The sequence below is a fragment of the Helicoverpa armigera genome, chromosome 5 (genome assembly GCF_030705265.1).
Source record: "Helicoverpa armigera isolate CAAS_96S chromosome 5, ASM3070526v1, whole genome shotgun sequence".
Taxonomy (NCBI): Eukaryota; Metazoa; Arthropoda; class Insecta; order Lepidoptera; family Noctuidae; genus Helicoverpa; species Helicoverpa armigera.
Genome location: NC_087124.1, coordinates 7,245,961 through 7,261,562, shown reverse-complemented (window position 1 = coordinate 7,261,562; position 15,602 = coordinate 7,245,961). Strand labels below are relative to the sequence as shown.

Sequence of the window (15,602 nt, the reverse complement as noted above, 5' to 3'; positions counted from 1 at the left end):
ATCACTAAATGCGCTAAGCTACGCACTAAAACCCTTTGATGTGTCCAAAAAACCGACACCCGAGTTATCGCTTAACGTGTAATGCTATTAATAATGCCATTTGTATAAAATGCCATTAAAACGTTGGCCACATCTGCGTAATGCCAAAATTTAACGCGTTAAGACGCAGGTGGAGCAGTAGCATTACCATAACAGGTTTTGATAGTATTTATTTATTGATTTAATATTTTATGTACACAGTTACTCCCAGGATAGGAATAAAAAAGCTAAATCATTTAAGTTATTTATTTGAAAACATAAAATACTTAACGTTATGAAGGAATCAGCTTTGATGTGGATAAAGCTTCAGTCTCTTTTGATGACATAGGTACTAACATCAACCCTGGTACAGGTGGCTGCATTTCTAAATCGCGTAGATTGTTTACTTTGACTCTCAGGTCACTGCGGAGTTTATTTATATCAATATTTAACTGCTTTTGATCAGCTTCCAGTAATGACTTTGTAGCTTCAACATTGTGTTTGATTAAAACTGATCCTACAGTAACCCAACATTTGTTTTGGCACGATTTTGTAATGTCCCGCAATGCTTCACGGTTTTGATTTCTTCTTTTGTCTAACATAACAATTTCACGCTTGTCTGATAATATTTCATCAGCTAACTTTTCCACCGATACCAAATACTTGAGAACTTTTTCTTGATCCTGCATTGTTTCATTACCTTTTCAGCGATTTACCTGAGATTCCATGCAAACCAAACCAATCATTTGTAATGTCAAATGTGATGTCAAATATGTGACACAACAGTGTCAGTCATGTGTCATCAGAAGTTTTCGTCTAGAAATATGGAAGAAACATTAATCAGGAACCAGGGGCCCGATTCTCCTAAGTTAATAATGTAAAAATCGAATAGAAAACGAATCGCAATATGATCGCACCAGCAGTTTTAACCATATCGGGCATTCAGGGGCCCGATTCTCCTAAGTTAATAATGTCAAAATCGAATAGAAATCGAATCGCAATATGATCGTAATAGCAGTTTTAACCATATCGGACATTCTGCTACTAATAAAAGACCAATCGTATTCGATTGACATTTGATTGGTGTGCGATTGGTTTGCTATTTTGGTGATTTTGGTCTATACGGTAGTTTGCTGTACAATCATTTTGCAATCGTAAATCATTTGCAGACAAAACGATTCATTATTGAATGACAGAAAAGGATAAAAACGTTTATTTCAAAGAAAAAATAGCGGAATGCCACATACGCTTCAATCGTAATCGAGTTGGGATTGGATCTCAGTCGAATCGAGTCGAACGTGAATCGTATGGCGCTTAAGTAAAATTAGGAGAATCGGGCCCCAGCTCGACCATTCTTGGTTTTCTGGAGAAACTGAGGGATCAGGGAACCATCTAAACTAGAAGTATGTAGTGATGATTCCATCCCCGGTGCAAAGTTGCATCGAACCATCGCTTGAAAATTCTTGGGTTTTTCCAATGTTTCACTGGATTGTGTGATTCTATTTTTTTTTATAAAAATGTTACAGTAGGTACTCAAAGAATCGGGTACCCCAATAGTGTGGTATACATAAATATATTAGCCTAAGAACTCACGGAGCGATTTTGAACCGTGCCCGCCGCGGTGGCGGAACTGCGTTTTTATTTCCAAACTCACGAGACCGGTTATTTGCGCGGTTACACAGCCGTCGCGGTTGAGATTATCGCCCGCAAACGTGGCGGGCAATGATCGCAAAACGCAAGACGGGCAGCCTCTGCGCTACTGCGATCGCCGGCCAATCGACCGCGGAGCGCGCGGGCGCAACCCGCCGAGGCTGCGGGTGACCGCGGCCCGCGCGATTCTACTAGTTGCCCGCCGGTGCAGCGGGACCCGCAAACAAACGCGCAGACTGCGGGCGTAAAACGCGTCGTGAAATGTGCTTTAATTTTTTACATGTATATCTGCATTCTACAGAAGCTACGGGCCCGCAGCCGCGGCGGTCGCGGGTGAAAATCGCTTCGTGAGTTCTTAGCCTTAATGGCTAACATTATAATGTTATAAACGCGAATGTATGGATGGTAATTACCTGCGTTTTAGGTACTGATGATGGTATGCCTGATTTTCACGAATTACATACACATATGCCTTCTCCCTTATGGTACGGCTGATAGCAGTACAGTCAACCCGGCTGCCGGTACTTGAAGATACGGAAAGCCGACCCCTTCACAAAACGGGAAAAACGTTTAGAAGAAAGAGTAAATATGTAAGCCAACGCGTATGATCCTGCAGGTGATTTTCAAATCAACAAAACACTTTCAAATATAAACAAGAAAATATTAAGATATAAGTACAACGGCCCGACTTCACCCGATTACGACGCTTTGAAACTTTCCAGTAAAGTGTGCCCCAATGATTGGCTATTTCCCACACATAAAATGTATTTTTTCAGCATTGGTAACACTAATGACGCCAAGTCTGAACAAAAAATCTAATATCCGTTTCCGCCTGTTCCCATGCGCGGAGCCATTTTGATTTACTAAAATAATGGCTGCCAGTCGCCCTAGCCACTGACGCTTCTTTATTGATCGGAAATTAATAATTAATTCAGTTATTAGTTTTATTAAATTCAGTGACTAATTATATGTATTCTCTTTAGCATAATTAGATTTCAATTATTCTTTGACTGGCAAATTGCATCTTAACTAAGATGGATGGGCCACCTAACCGAGGCTTTCGTGGTGGCCGAGGAGGACCGCCAGGCATGAATTCTAGAGGAAGAGGTGGATTCGACATGCGTGGACGGTAAGCTTATACTCGACATACTCGTGCAATGTTATCGCGAGATCGATAGTTTAAATAAACCATTGTGGTGATTTTTAGGTTATGTGTACCGTTATGTCCCACTATACTTATCAACGAAATTTCCAGTATCTATTAAATTTGTAATGCTTTATCGCATCTTTACGACATGTATTTATTTTATAGGGGTGGACCTGGAATGAGGGGCAGAGGCCCACCACGAGGTGGCCTCCCATTTAGAGGAGGGCCGCGAGGATTTCGTGGCGGACCAATGAGAGGCGGTGGTGGTGACAGAGGTGGAAGGAGTTTCCCGCCGGGTCCCCAGGGTCCCGGACCACATCCCGTACCCACAATTGAATCTCGAGGTGCGCCACCACAACGTAAGAAACCATTTTGCTATGTATCTGAGTTGCTTACACAAATCTTTGCCTAAAGTTGTTCGCTGCAAATATAGGTACTTATATCTCTAAGCCTTGTCATTTATTAGGTGGAGGATTCAACAACAGAGGTGGACCAGGAGCTATGAGGGGCAGAGGAGGGAGAGGTCGTGGGGACTTTGGCCAGCGAGGTGACCGAGGTGGTGGTCGTGGAGGGATGCCAATGAGAGGTAAATAAGTCACAATTAAATATAAAACAAATATTTGCAGAAAAATCATTCAGAAATTAGTTTCTTGTACCACACCATCCTAATATCTATAACGTGCTTTCGCGAATATCATAGGTTTGTACGAATATTACTTGTATGAATACACAAACACATATTAAACTCAAATTGGTGTCCTAATTAACAATCACACGTGGTTGTATATCAGCATCTGGACTGGCATAGTGTGGTGTATAAATATTACTTTTCAGGCGTTTTTGTAACAAATCTAATCATTCTAGGTCGTGGTGGACGCGGCGGTCATGGTATGCCTCCAGGCGGTCCTCCCGGAGGCCCAGGAGGCCCACACTCTGGGCCAGGCCCTGCCGGGCCTGGGCCACGTTCAGTACCCCCACATGCTGCGTCTTCTGCACCGCCCATGCAGTCACAACCAACGCCTCCATTCAAGAGAGGTGGTGGCCCACCTCATGGAGGCCCTGGCGGTGGCCCACCAAAGAGGCCAAGGTTTGTCACTACAAATATGCTCATAAAATTTTACAAAGAAACCATTTTTCATTCAAAAAATTCATATTATTCATACTTTAATCATCTTTGTTTAGATTTGAAGGTCCTCGAGGAGGTGGTCGACCTCCACCACAGGGTGGTTATCAGCAGTCTGCTCCTCAACACAGTGCACCACAACAAGCAAATGGCTATGGACCATCGTACGTATCATTTTGTTTTAAAATTTTATCTTTAATTTTTTATCAATATGATGAACCAGAAAACGATAGGAATGTGCCGTCTGAAACACAACTGACGATTTTCTTTATACTGATATATAAAAAAATATGAGCTATTCCTATTTTAGTTACTCTGTATGATTTTACTAAATTGCACTAATCTTTACAGTCACACTGGATACCAACCGTATGAACCTCCTGCGGCTGACCCCTATGCCCAGCCATCATACAATACACCCAGGTGAGAAGAATATTATATTTTATTTTAACAATCAGAAAGGAGGGCTCAAATTTTGATGCATAATGTTTAAGTTATTCAATTAAAAAGAATTTTAAGTACATTAAAGTATGATGAAACAATCTATCAGATAGGAATTGCCGTCTGAAACACAAATGCAGATAATGTAGATTCTGACTTGATTCCTTTTTCAATGTGATTATTTCCTGGCTATTGAAGTATTCTAATGATCTTTTTTTTCTCGTGACAGCTCTTATCAAGGCAACAGTTACTCAACTCCTGCTCCAGCTCAGTCTAGCTCAGGTTATAATTCTGGCAGTTATGGTTCAGGCTACGGCTACTCAACTGGTGGCCAAGGAGGCTACGAAAATGAAGGATACAGGTTAGTGTCTTTTTATCACATAAAAAAAATGCAATATTACTGGGTTAGCACATAACATGACACATAAATATCTCCAGTTTTAGCTAGTTAAGATTGTAATAATGAAGCTTTGTTTTTGTCAGCATAACATTACTTATCAGACACAATTTGGTGACTGATTTATCTCCTTAGAGTAGAAAAGAAATAATTTCCACATGACAGCATGCTCCAAAATTGATAAATAGTGATAAAGAAATATTTAGAAAAAGAAAACTTATTTGAATAGTGGTGGCGGCAGCGGCGGTGGCGCTGGAGGCGCGGGTGACGCCGGCTATGGCGGCTCCGAGCCCGCTTACGGGGGCGCGGCTCCGTCCTATGATTCATATTCGCAGCCCTCGTACAACTCATACCAGCAACCACAACCGCAGTATAACAATAACTATGGTAAGTTTCGGAAATATTGAGTATGTTGCTAAAGCTACAGACTCAAATCTAGTCAAATTTTTCGACAGGATGTCTAAGTTAAATGTAAAGTGAATTTACACCCTAAGCTGAAAGAAAAGCTTTACAAGATGTGTTGATTAACTGGTAATGCACAGTAGGACCTTCATGATTATTGTTAGTGCATCTAAATTACTAGATGACACCATTTAATTATAATATAACTTTACTACTTTATAAGCAAACTAGGATCATTTTAATTTAAACAATATATTTATCGGTTACCTGGTATAGGGTAGGGGACCTTTGTCACATCAATGTATTCATTTGTGTTAAGAATAAATGAACGAAAATTAACATAAAACCAGGTGTAAAATTATCTTGAGTAGTACAAGAGTAAAACTATATTAAAATAGGTTTAAAATAGTAAGTTACATTTCATAATTAGGTGATAATTAAGTATTTATGAAATTATTAGGCTAAGAATAAGCAAATAATGAACGCAAGGAATACAAATTGATAGAAGTGCTCATAAACCAGCAATGGGAATAATGATCTTTTTACAAAACAATTTTTTTTCTTAAAACCATTTAAATATATAAGTAGACGTACGTATGCAGAATATTATAGCAGATCTTTTGGATCCAAGAAAATTAAATGGCTTAACTAGAAACGAGATAAACCATAAAAATGGTTTTAAAATTTAATATTGAAGTAATGCAATTGAATTATTTCATGGTGTTATCACAACTATATAATATTAAGTTTCAGTGTATTCATTTGTAAATAAGTTTTGACGTCTATTGTAATTGTTTGCATTACAGGCAGTTGGTGATCTGTTTGACTATACAGAATATCATTTACGTCTTTATGGTACACATTCAAAATAAAGTATCTGGATCGAATTATTGAAGCTAATGGATGTACTACTAAAACAATGCAGTTTGTGATGTCTATGTCCCTTTTAAGTTAGGTGAGAGTTTGGACAGAGTGATTAATATTATGTAAATGACTGAATGAGACCATTGAGAAGAGACAATAATAAAATAAATTGGGGTGTTTTTTATTAGAAAAGTATCTTTTATGATGAAATATTAAGTTCCAATTTCTCAAAAATTACCTCACAAAAGATTTTAAATTAGGACTGTTGTTATGAAACATATTTATAATTTACAATTACAATATTTACCTATTGTAGCAACTTCTACTTTGGCTCATTTTTTTGTAAAAATGGTATGGAGAAGTACCATAATGTTTTAGATTTAAGGACTCTAATTCACAATAAAAGTATAAACTAACTCATGATGTGTATGCTTTATTTCAAATTAGGCGAGCAAGAGCTTGCATAGCCACCATTCAAATAACTTTGAATAATATGCTTAAGTAACTTTTAGTAGCGTTTAATTCTATAAGTAGACAATACATCCATAAAGAATAAGGCTTTTTTGCTTAAAAAATTAATTACAAAATAATATCTGATTAACCAACTGAGACCTGATTTAAATTTCATTTCAAAGCGATTGAAGGAAAACTGGTTTAGTGAAATGTAAAGGTGCATTACAAGTGTAAGGTCAAGTTTTAATCAGTGGTTATCATTGTGGGTAGATTATAATAGCAAAAACTTAACACTAGGATTGATTTGTGTCATTCAGTCTGTATGACAAAAACATGACATCACTTGTAATAGGTTTCATGGTGGTTTCATTCTATCTTATTATATACAGTTCTTGTGCAGCAGCTTCCACTATTCTAATTTGGGCTACTAGTGGCCTCAGAATGTCAAAGAGTGTGTACAAACCTACCACGCATGGGCGAGGTGTCAAATTACTAACTGGGGAAGCAAAGTTATTTGACAGGAACTGTTGATGAAACCAATCAGGCAGGCCTTCGAAAAAAGGCAAAAACGATAATCATCAATGTTCATATTTTAGTGGACTAAGAAAATATCCATCTCATTGCATTCGGCAGTGAAGAAATTATATTTTAGGAACATTGACAATAATGAACTAAGTCATCAATACAATATGCAAACTTGATTAGAGATATTCTACCATTCAAAGCACTTAACCAACTTCCCAAAACAGAGGTAGAACCACCTCCACCAATTCAGACATTTCTTTTATAAAAAAAAACACATTGCTCTAATGTGAGACATTCATGTTTGGAGGTACATGTATGTTCCTTTACGTAGGGGTTTTATGTTTCAATTTCTAATTATTTTCATTTCAGAATCTGTACATATTATTAACAGGTAATGTCTCTTTTTATATGAACTACATTGTATAATATTTGAAAAAGATAAAAGTACATCATAGAATAAGTTCTACATAACCATGAGTAGGTTATAATAAACATCAGTTTATCTGGCACGTTTTGTTAAAAACGAAATAAATAATATGGGGAAACAGATTTTACATTTTAAAGATGTATTAAATAGTTAATAAGTACTTCAATTGCAGATAGTTCAAAGTTTTGTGGAATTAAACAAGACTGACGCCTTTGCCATATCTTCAAATTCTCGAATTGCATTCTTTTGTAAAAGAATGTAATAAAAAATTGGAGGTAAAAATTTAGGAGAAAAAGCTAAGAAAATCTTGATCTAGACAAAATAATCTCTAGTACAAGGTAATTGTGTCTACAGCACAAGAAAAACTTATGTGGCTCTACTTACTTTATTCTTCCTGAATTGAAGATGTTACTTTAGAATATGTAATAATGACTAACAGGTAATATGTTTTCCTTATTAAAAGTCGTAATTTTGCACCATTTTATAGTTACTAGGTCATATTTATGTAAGTATATTTGATTTCAATTAATTTAGCAGAGAGATAAAAATGACTCGTCAATCTAAGTACCGCAATAAGTACTCATTTCAAAAGTAATCTTAGAAATATGAAGACAATTAATTATTTATAACTAATGTTGTAATAAAAAGTAAATATGAAATTATTCCCAAAATGGAAACAAACTGAATGTGTACAAAACCAACAAAGACGACAAACAAGTCTCTTATGATATATTAAGATTACCTTAGCACAGAAAAAAAAATATTGAAGAAAGAAAGTCCAAGTACCTATCCCTATTCCGTAAGGTGGGCTATTACCCTGAAATTAAGTTCTGAAATGCATATTGAGTAAGTTAAATTGATATTCATCTCAAGGTATAATAATTACTGAGAGGTAAATAATATTTTTGAGTATGAAATACAAAGCTATAACTATTTATAGAAGTCCAATGATGCAGATATTATTTATTAGTTGGATAATCAAATTATTAAAGTAGGTGAATGTTTAAAGCATCTACTTAAATATAATAAGGATACCAATGTCACCTATTTGCTAATAACGTGTTCCTTGCTGGTTTAATTTTATGGATATGCGAATACATTACAAATAAAATTTTTGTTACTGCACCAATAAGAAATGCTATGAAATAGGTTAACATAAAGTCCACGGAGGCAACTAATTACTTACTAATTTATTTTAAACAAACAATATACTACTCACGATTAGTAAATAACTATTTTAATCATTGAATAAATATATAAAAATTCATAACAATATTGAGATGCTGTAAACTGTAGATATTATTTTGTTTTTGATTGAGTCAGTATTAAACTTACTGCTTGTTTTCCAGGAATGGGATGAATTTTCAATTTATTGACTCATGTTGATATTGAAAAACTGCAGTTTGTCAGACTGCACGAGATGAAACACCTTCCTTCACAGGTGAGTCAACTTCTAAAAAGAGGACACCACTTATTTATTTTCAGTTAGATGGCGATTAGTTATAAATCATATTCATCTTCAATTCTATCTATACTAATGTATAAAAGAGGTAAACTGGTTTTTTGTAAGGTTGTTATTTCTCGATTTTTTTTTTAATATATAAAAAATGAGAAAATTATATTTAAATTATTCACACCTACTATCTTAAATTAAATTAACTAAAATATATATTGTAACACTTCGAGTACACAGAATTATTATTTATATCTTTACAGTCTAAAGTACTTTATACGAATTATAGAAGTCTTGCTCTAAAATGAGATCTGTTCTCTCACCTACGGTAGCTATTTCTTTAAAAGCGCAAGTGAGCCAAAAGAGAAGCGGTTAGTTAAACTTCCATTGCCTTTGGTAGAAAATTTTTGTTTTCTTTTTATGATAATACTAAATGCAAGATGTTGCTTTACTGATTTGCCATGTTATACAAAAGGATACTACCTACTGATGCGCTCTCGCTTAGGTCATTCATAAATTAACTTCCCTAAAGAACAGTTCTGTGGAAAAATTGTAATTATGCTAAATTGATCGTTATTGTTCACAGGTCGGATGTTGCAGACGGAGTGGGAAACACGTGGGTGTTTTAATTGTTACAAGCCTTGTATTGTGACAGTTTGGAAGATAAAGACGTTTTTAAAAATGATTATTTTTTATTTCTTCAATACTAACTGCAACTTAAAACGCTCTGGTAAAAATATACCTGGGTATGCTCTCGTATATATTCGAGAACTAAGAAAAAAGGTGGTAGATGCCACCTGGTGGTGGTAGGTGTTCTATTATTGCCGAACAAATTTAAAGTCCTAGGAAGTCATGTACAAAATATGATAAGAATCCGCTTAACCATTTCAGAGATCTAGCAAAACCAAAAGCAATCGCAACCGAAGAAAGAACATACAAAATATGGCACAACATTTACTTTATCTATACAACTAATTTTATAGGTAATATTTATTTAAATATTCCCATTAGAAAGAAAAAGGTCTGGCTGGGGTAACGTTACGCCAGCAGGAAATGTTTTTGTGAAATAATTAAAAAACTATAAGCGCAACAAATTTAAAAATGCGCAACAATTACAGAAGTCGCACAACTAATTATCTATAAGATTAAAATGACCATTTTCGACAACATCTGGCCTGGGTAATAACGCACACCATAATAGGAGAGCGTCTTCTCCCGCCTATAGCTAAAATGGTTTCTGATCAGTGAAAAAAATGTTGTAAGAACTACCCAGAAATTGAGAACTTTGTATTTGCTACTACCTCGATCGTAATGAAATTTTTTTTTGGGGTGGGGAAATCCTTATGGACTTCCTCCGCCTGGGGATAGGCGGAGGGGTGTGCCGGACTCTTACTGGCTAAGACCCCATTGTGTCCTTGCATGTGGGCGCGGGGCCACGGGAACCCAGATTCTTTCGCAGCCCCACACTAGTGCTGGTCCTCGCACGGACCTCGTTTCTTGCACGGGGTAGTGAGGTGTTCGCCTACCCCGTGCATCGCCGTAGGGGCCACGCAGTCCATCGCCTCGAGTCCATTGAGTAGGGACGGGAACTTCCCCAAGTCCCTCGCACTTGGATCCATTTATGGGGGGCGGAAATGGGCGTTGTCCGCTCTTCTCTTGCGCTCGGTGCGCCTTCTGCGGCCGGGGAAGGGAGGGAATCGAAATCTCCCTCTCCCGTTCTGCAGATTCAACCGCGACATCACTTCCTCATCGTAATGAATACTGGCGCAAGCTAAAATGTCAAAATTGAATCGCAATAGCAGTTTTAACCATATCGATTATCGGGTGTGCGTTCGCGCAGCGGAATGTTGTTGAATTTAAAGATTTTAATTATGCAGATAATTAGTGTAAGACGTCCTATAATTGTGTATGGTAAATAAAAATTTGTGTATGCAGCCATTGTGGAGAAATTCACCAAAAACAGATTCCGCTGGGCGAACGTTGGCGAACGTTGTCCTGGCGGGTGTGCGTTCGCGCAGCGGAATGTTGTTGAATTTAAAGATTTTAATTATGCAGATAATTAGTGTAAGACGTCCTATAATTGTGTATGGTAAATAAAAATTTGTGTATGCAGCCATTGTGGAGAAATTCACCAAAAACAGATTCCGCTGGGCGAACGTTGGCGAACGTTGTCCTGGCGGAACTTTTTTTAATCCATAGACTTTAGAAGAAAAGAGATGTGTCCGAAAATTTGTGTGTATTTGTGTATAATTGATTATGTATGAATGAAATCAGTGCATGCATAAACTTCGGAGAAATTCAAGTTTCCGCTACGCGAACGTTTGGCCATTAGCTAGTTTTCATATAAAGCGCTTACATAGAGAGCTGTAGATTTTTACATACGTTGTTTTGAATTTGTTTATATTTGTTTAAAAAACAGATTTAGAAAAAGTCGTAGGGTTTAAAAGATAAAAATATAAACGTAAAATACACTTATTAGGTCTTAGTTCTTAAAGTATGCAGTTTGGGGTCTAGATTTTCACGTTAACACAAACCTTGTAAGTGTCTCCAACATGTTGCCAAGTATCAATGATGTTCCGTTAGTAATTAAAAAGTTATAGGATATTTTACCATGAACAGATCACTGTTTACAAAGCAGTCGAATATCATGACGTTCTAAAGGAATTGCATGGTAAAATGTATGCCAATAATTAGTTTAATCATTCAACTATTCACTTGCAAAATTTCATGTCATTAAATTCAGTAATTAAAGAAAGACAATTATAATACTGACGGAGCATCGAAACCCTACATAATCCGACCAAGTTCGGATAGCTACAAAAAAGCGACCGTGCCATTGTCTAAGCAACGTTCTTAACTTGGTAGGTTAGTATTTATTAATATGGTACAGTTGCGTACACAAGCGTTAGGAAAAATAAAACAATTGTATTTCTTGATTGAAAAATATTTTTTTAATAATAATGCCACTATCTACGATAAAAATAAATCTTCAATTAACAAGTACTTCTCTATTTAAATATCCGTGTACAAAAATATTTTTATTATTATTACTTACATAAATTACTTGACTACGTGATTAAAAATAACGTTAATAAACGTTACGTATTTTAACTAAAATGTCGTAGATAGTGGCATTATTATTAAAAAAATATTTTTCATTCAAGATATGCAATTGTTTTATTTTTTTCTAACGCTTGTGTACGCAACTGTACCATATTAATAAATATACTAACCTTCCAAGTTAAGAACGTTGCTTAGACATATGGCACGGCCGCTTTTTTGTAGCTATCCGAACTTGGTCGGATTATGTAGGGTTTTGATGCTCCGTCATTATTATAATTGTCTTTCTTTAATTACTGAATTTAATGACATGAAATTTTGCAAGTGAATAGTTGAACGATTAAACTAATTATTGGCATACATTTTACCATTTAATTCCTTTAGAACGTCGTGATATTCGACTGCTTTGTAAACAGTGATCTGTTCATGGTAAAATATCCTATAACTTTTTAATTACTAACGGAACATCATTGATACTTGGCAACATGTTGGAGACACTTACAAGGTTTGTGTTAACGTGAAAATCTAGACCCCAAACTGCATACTTTAAGAACTAAGACCTAATAAGTGTATTTTACGTTTATATTTTTATCTTTTAAACCCTACGACTTTTTCTAAATCTGTTTTTTAAACAAATATAAACAAATTCAAAACAACGTATGTAAAAATCTACAGCTCTCTATGTAAGCGCTTTATATGAAAACTAGCTAATGGCCAAACGTTCGCGTAGCGGAAACTTGAATTTCTCCGAAGTTTATGCATGCACTGATTTCATTCATACATAATCAATTATACACAAATACACACATTTTCGGACATCTCTTTTCTTCTAAAGTCTATGGATTAAAAGTTCCGCCAGGACAACGTTCGCCAACGTTCGCCCAGCGGAATCTGTTTTTGGTGAATTTCTCCACAATGGCTGCATACACAAATTTTTATTTACCATACACAATTATAGGACGTCTTACACTAATTATCTGCATAATTAAAATCTTTAAATTCAACAACATTCCGCTGCGCGAACGCACACTCCTGGCGGAACTTTTTTTAATCCATAGACTTTAGAAGAAAAGAGATGTGTATATATATACACATCTCTTTTCTTACATAATCCGACCAAGTTCGGATAGGTACAAAAAAGCGGCCGTGCCATATGTCTAAGCAACGTTCTTAACTTGGTAGGTTAGTATTTATTAATATGGTACAGTTGCGTACACAAGCGTTAGGAAAAAATAAAACAATTGTATTTCTTGATTGAAAAATATTTTTTTAATAATAATGCCACACATCTTTGTTACTTGATTTCTTGAAGGTATAAAAATTCCAAATGCGCGAGCGAAGCGAGCGCGAAATTTTTATCGGACCTAAACCAAAAATTACGTAAAACTTAGCCCAAAGGTACTTAACTTTTTGTTTGTTGACAGATGCAAAAATAAGGGCATATCGTTTTTGAATACGCGAGCGAAGTGAGCGCGAAATTTTTATCGGACTTAAAACAAAAATGACGTAAAACTTAGCCCAAACGTACTTAACGTTTTGTTTGTTGACAAATGCAAAAATAAGGGCCATAATACAGTTTCTGAATACGCGAGCGAAGCGAGCGCGAGATTTTAATTATTATTTATTTAAGACTCAAAACCAAAATTACGTAAAATGTAGTGTCACGTGTGTTTTAAGTACCTACCAAATTTTAACAATAATAAGTTTAAAAAGTTTCAACTTTCTTGTTTAAAATTTTGTTATTGTTAAACAGTTTTATGTAGCGGCGCAGATACTAGTTGCGAACAATTTTTTTTTTAATTGGGTAAATTTTGCCGCCCCCTAAAAGGTGCCGCCCGGGGAATTTGCCCCCCCTGCCTCCCCCACGCCACTGTCGCTAAGTTAGCGGAATCGTGCCCCTGATAAGAAATTACACCCAAACTAAGACAGGAATCACCAATCATTTGAACTAGGGTTAACTTTACCCCCATGTTTCTGAATAAAAGTCAACCTAAATGAAGGTAATTAAAATGAAACATTATATTGGGTTTTTAAAAATTATATTATAGATAGAAGATACATCTAACCCTGCGCTTCAGGCAGAGTGGTAATGATGTCCGAGTCACCGGGGTCGGTGATGGCGAGTGTGCACACCCTGTAGTACTTTCCGCATGCTGTGCCTAACTCAATGTTGTTTCCACTGTAGTGATGGACTCCAGTCTTGGCAAGGAGAGCGTAGTACTCAATTTCTGATTTCCTGCAACAAAAATGGTTTAGATAAATAAACAAATGGATTAATTATATTACTGAAATACTTCTGAAAAAATAATACATTTTTAATATAATTCAGTACATAAATTAGCTTTTTCAAATGAAACTATATAACTGCATTCAATAACTTGGCAACTGAATTTCGTGCGGTTTGAGTGCACAGTAGTCTTAATTTTTAGGGATAACTGTTTACTGCACCGTCATAGGGGCCACTTCAGACTTTCCAAATTTCTTCTAACATACATAAATTAAAAAAGACAATAAGATAAAAAATTGCTTACCAGCCAAAGTTCAGCAAGAGTTAAGACTACTCCATAGGTCTCCCATGTGAGTCAGAAGCAATCAAGTTTTATCTTTTAAATCAGGTTCATCATTTTCCCATCATTTTTTTTCATGATGACAATTATTAATTTCATAGATTTTATTTATCATAAGTTATTCAACTTAAATCTTCAAAATTGGTCTTTTCGTACTTTTGATATTGATACAAAAATATATCAGGAAATAACCAAATTGAACAAGACTGCTTCATGAAACACAGTGAGGGAAACCATACTTCTTTGTCCTAAGACTCCATATGCTTCCCTATGACAGTATATTGGGAAACTCTACTTCTCAGTAGTCTTACCTTAGAGGAGGAGCATTCTTAGCGATGATGACCAGTTTAGCTTTGCCCTGGCGAAGAGTCTTCAGTGTCTGTTTGTATCCAAGACAGTATTTGCCAGATTTCATAACCAGGGCCAGGCGGGAGTTGATAGACTCGATGGTCTTTTTCTGAAAATAGAAAGATTTATATTAGTGATGCCAAGTTCAACACTGAATTTATTTTACTAGCACTTTCAGGTCCTAACCTAAAAAGATTTCTCAGAATATTTAAGGATCGATGCCTTGTGCGATACTTTCTCAACCTTGCAAATTATTTAATAAACAAGCCTATCTTGTATCATTTAATATTGGACTTCTGTTTTAGGGATATTTAACAAAAATATATCAAATACACCCGTATAAGTCCTGCCGATAGAAACACGTGTACAAGAGACTAACCTGTTTCTTGGCCGCAACCATTGTGAATTTGTTTTCACCACGAATTACTGAAAGAAGAAAATGACAATTTAGTATCTCTTTTATACTATTTAGTAGGTATTTTTATGATTTATTTTAAATTATTAAAGAAGAACGCTAACTCAACACACCTTCCGTAAAAACGCGCTAGATAGAAAAGAGCGAATGAATGACGAACGAAGAATGCTTAAATGAAGAACAAGTCATGGAATTAGTAAGAACTACGTACAACTGGATGGCTTACTGTGCGGCTGAGCCGAGCGAGAGGTCATAAATCTTAGTTCGTCTCTTTCTAACTAGTTTAAGTATTCTAATCTGTAGAATTTGGCG

At 35.8% G+C, this 15,602-nt stretch overlaps 2 protein-coding genes across 5 annotated transcripts; one reads left to right on the top strand and one right to left on the bottom strand.

The window, feature by feature from the left end:
* The first annotated feature begins 2,500 nt into the window (after positions 1 to 2,500).
* Positions 2,501 to 9,585, top strand: LOC110372498 (serine/threonine-protein phosphatase 1 regulatory subunit 10). Of its 4 annotated transcripts, XR_007511201.2 has the most exons (10): positions 2,503 to 2,797; positions 2,981 to 3,174; positions 3,282 to 3,401; positions 3,680 to 3,902; positions 3,998 to 4,102; positions 4,290 to 4,361; positions 4,609 to 4,740; positions 5,006 to 5,163; positions 8,797 to 8,888; positions 9,487 to 9,585. XR_007511201.2 is itself a non-coding variant. In XM_021329375.3 (9 exons), the coding sequence occupies exons 1-9, from the start codon at positions 2,703 to 2,705 to the stop codon at positions 5,993 to 5,995; spliced, it is 1,110 nt and encodes a 369-aa protein (XP_021185050.1). In that variant the 5' UTR covers positions 2,504 to 2,702; the 3' UTR covers positions 5,996 to 6,462. The 4 variants fall into 4 exon arrangements, 3 of the variants coding, with proteins under 3 accessions (XP_021185222.1, XP_021184968.1, XP_021185050.1); XM_021329375.3 differs by lacking the exons at positions 8,797 to 8,888; positions 9,487 to 9,585 and adding an exon at positions 5,985 to 6,462 and having other exon boundaries at positions 2,504 to 2,797; XM_021329547.3 differs by lacking the exons at positions 8,797 to 8,888; positions 9,487 to 9,585 and having other exon boundaries at positions 2,501 to 2,797; positions 2,981 to 3,159; positions 5,006 to 6,462.
* Positions 9,586 to 13,977: 4,392 nt separating this feature from the next.
* On the bottom strand, positions 13,978 to 15,515 carry Rpl30 (Ribosomal protein L30). Its single transcript, XM_021325868.3, has 4 exons — positions 15,404 to 15,515; positions 15,255 to 15,301; positions 14,839 to 14,984; positions 13,978 to 14,196 (listed from the first exon to the last, which is right to left on the bottom strand). Exons 2-4 carry the CDS (start codon positions 15,273 to 15,275, stop codon positions 14,022 to 14,024), a joined length of 342 nt encoding a protein of 113 aa, XP_021181543.1. The 5' UTR covers positions 15,276 to 15,301; positions 15,404 to 15,515; the 3' UTR covers positions 13,978 to 14,021.
* Positions 15,516 to 15,602: the final 87 nt, after the last annotated feature.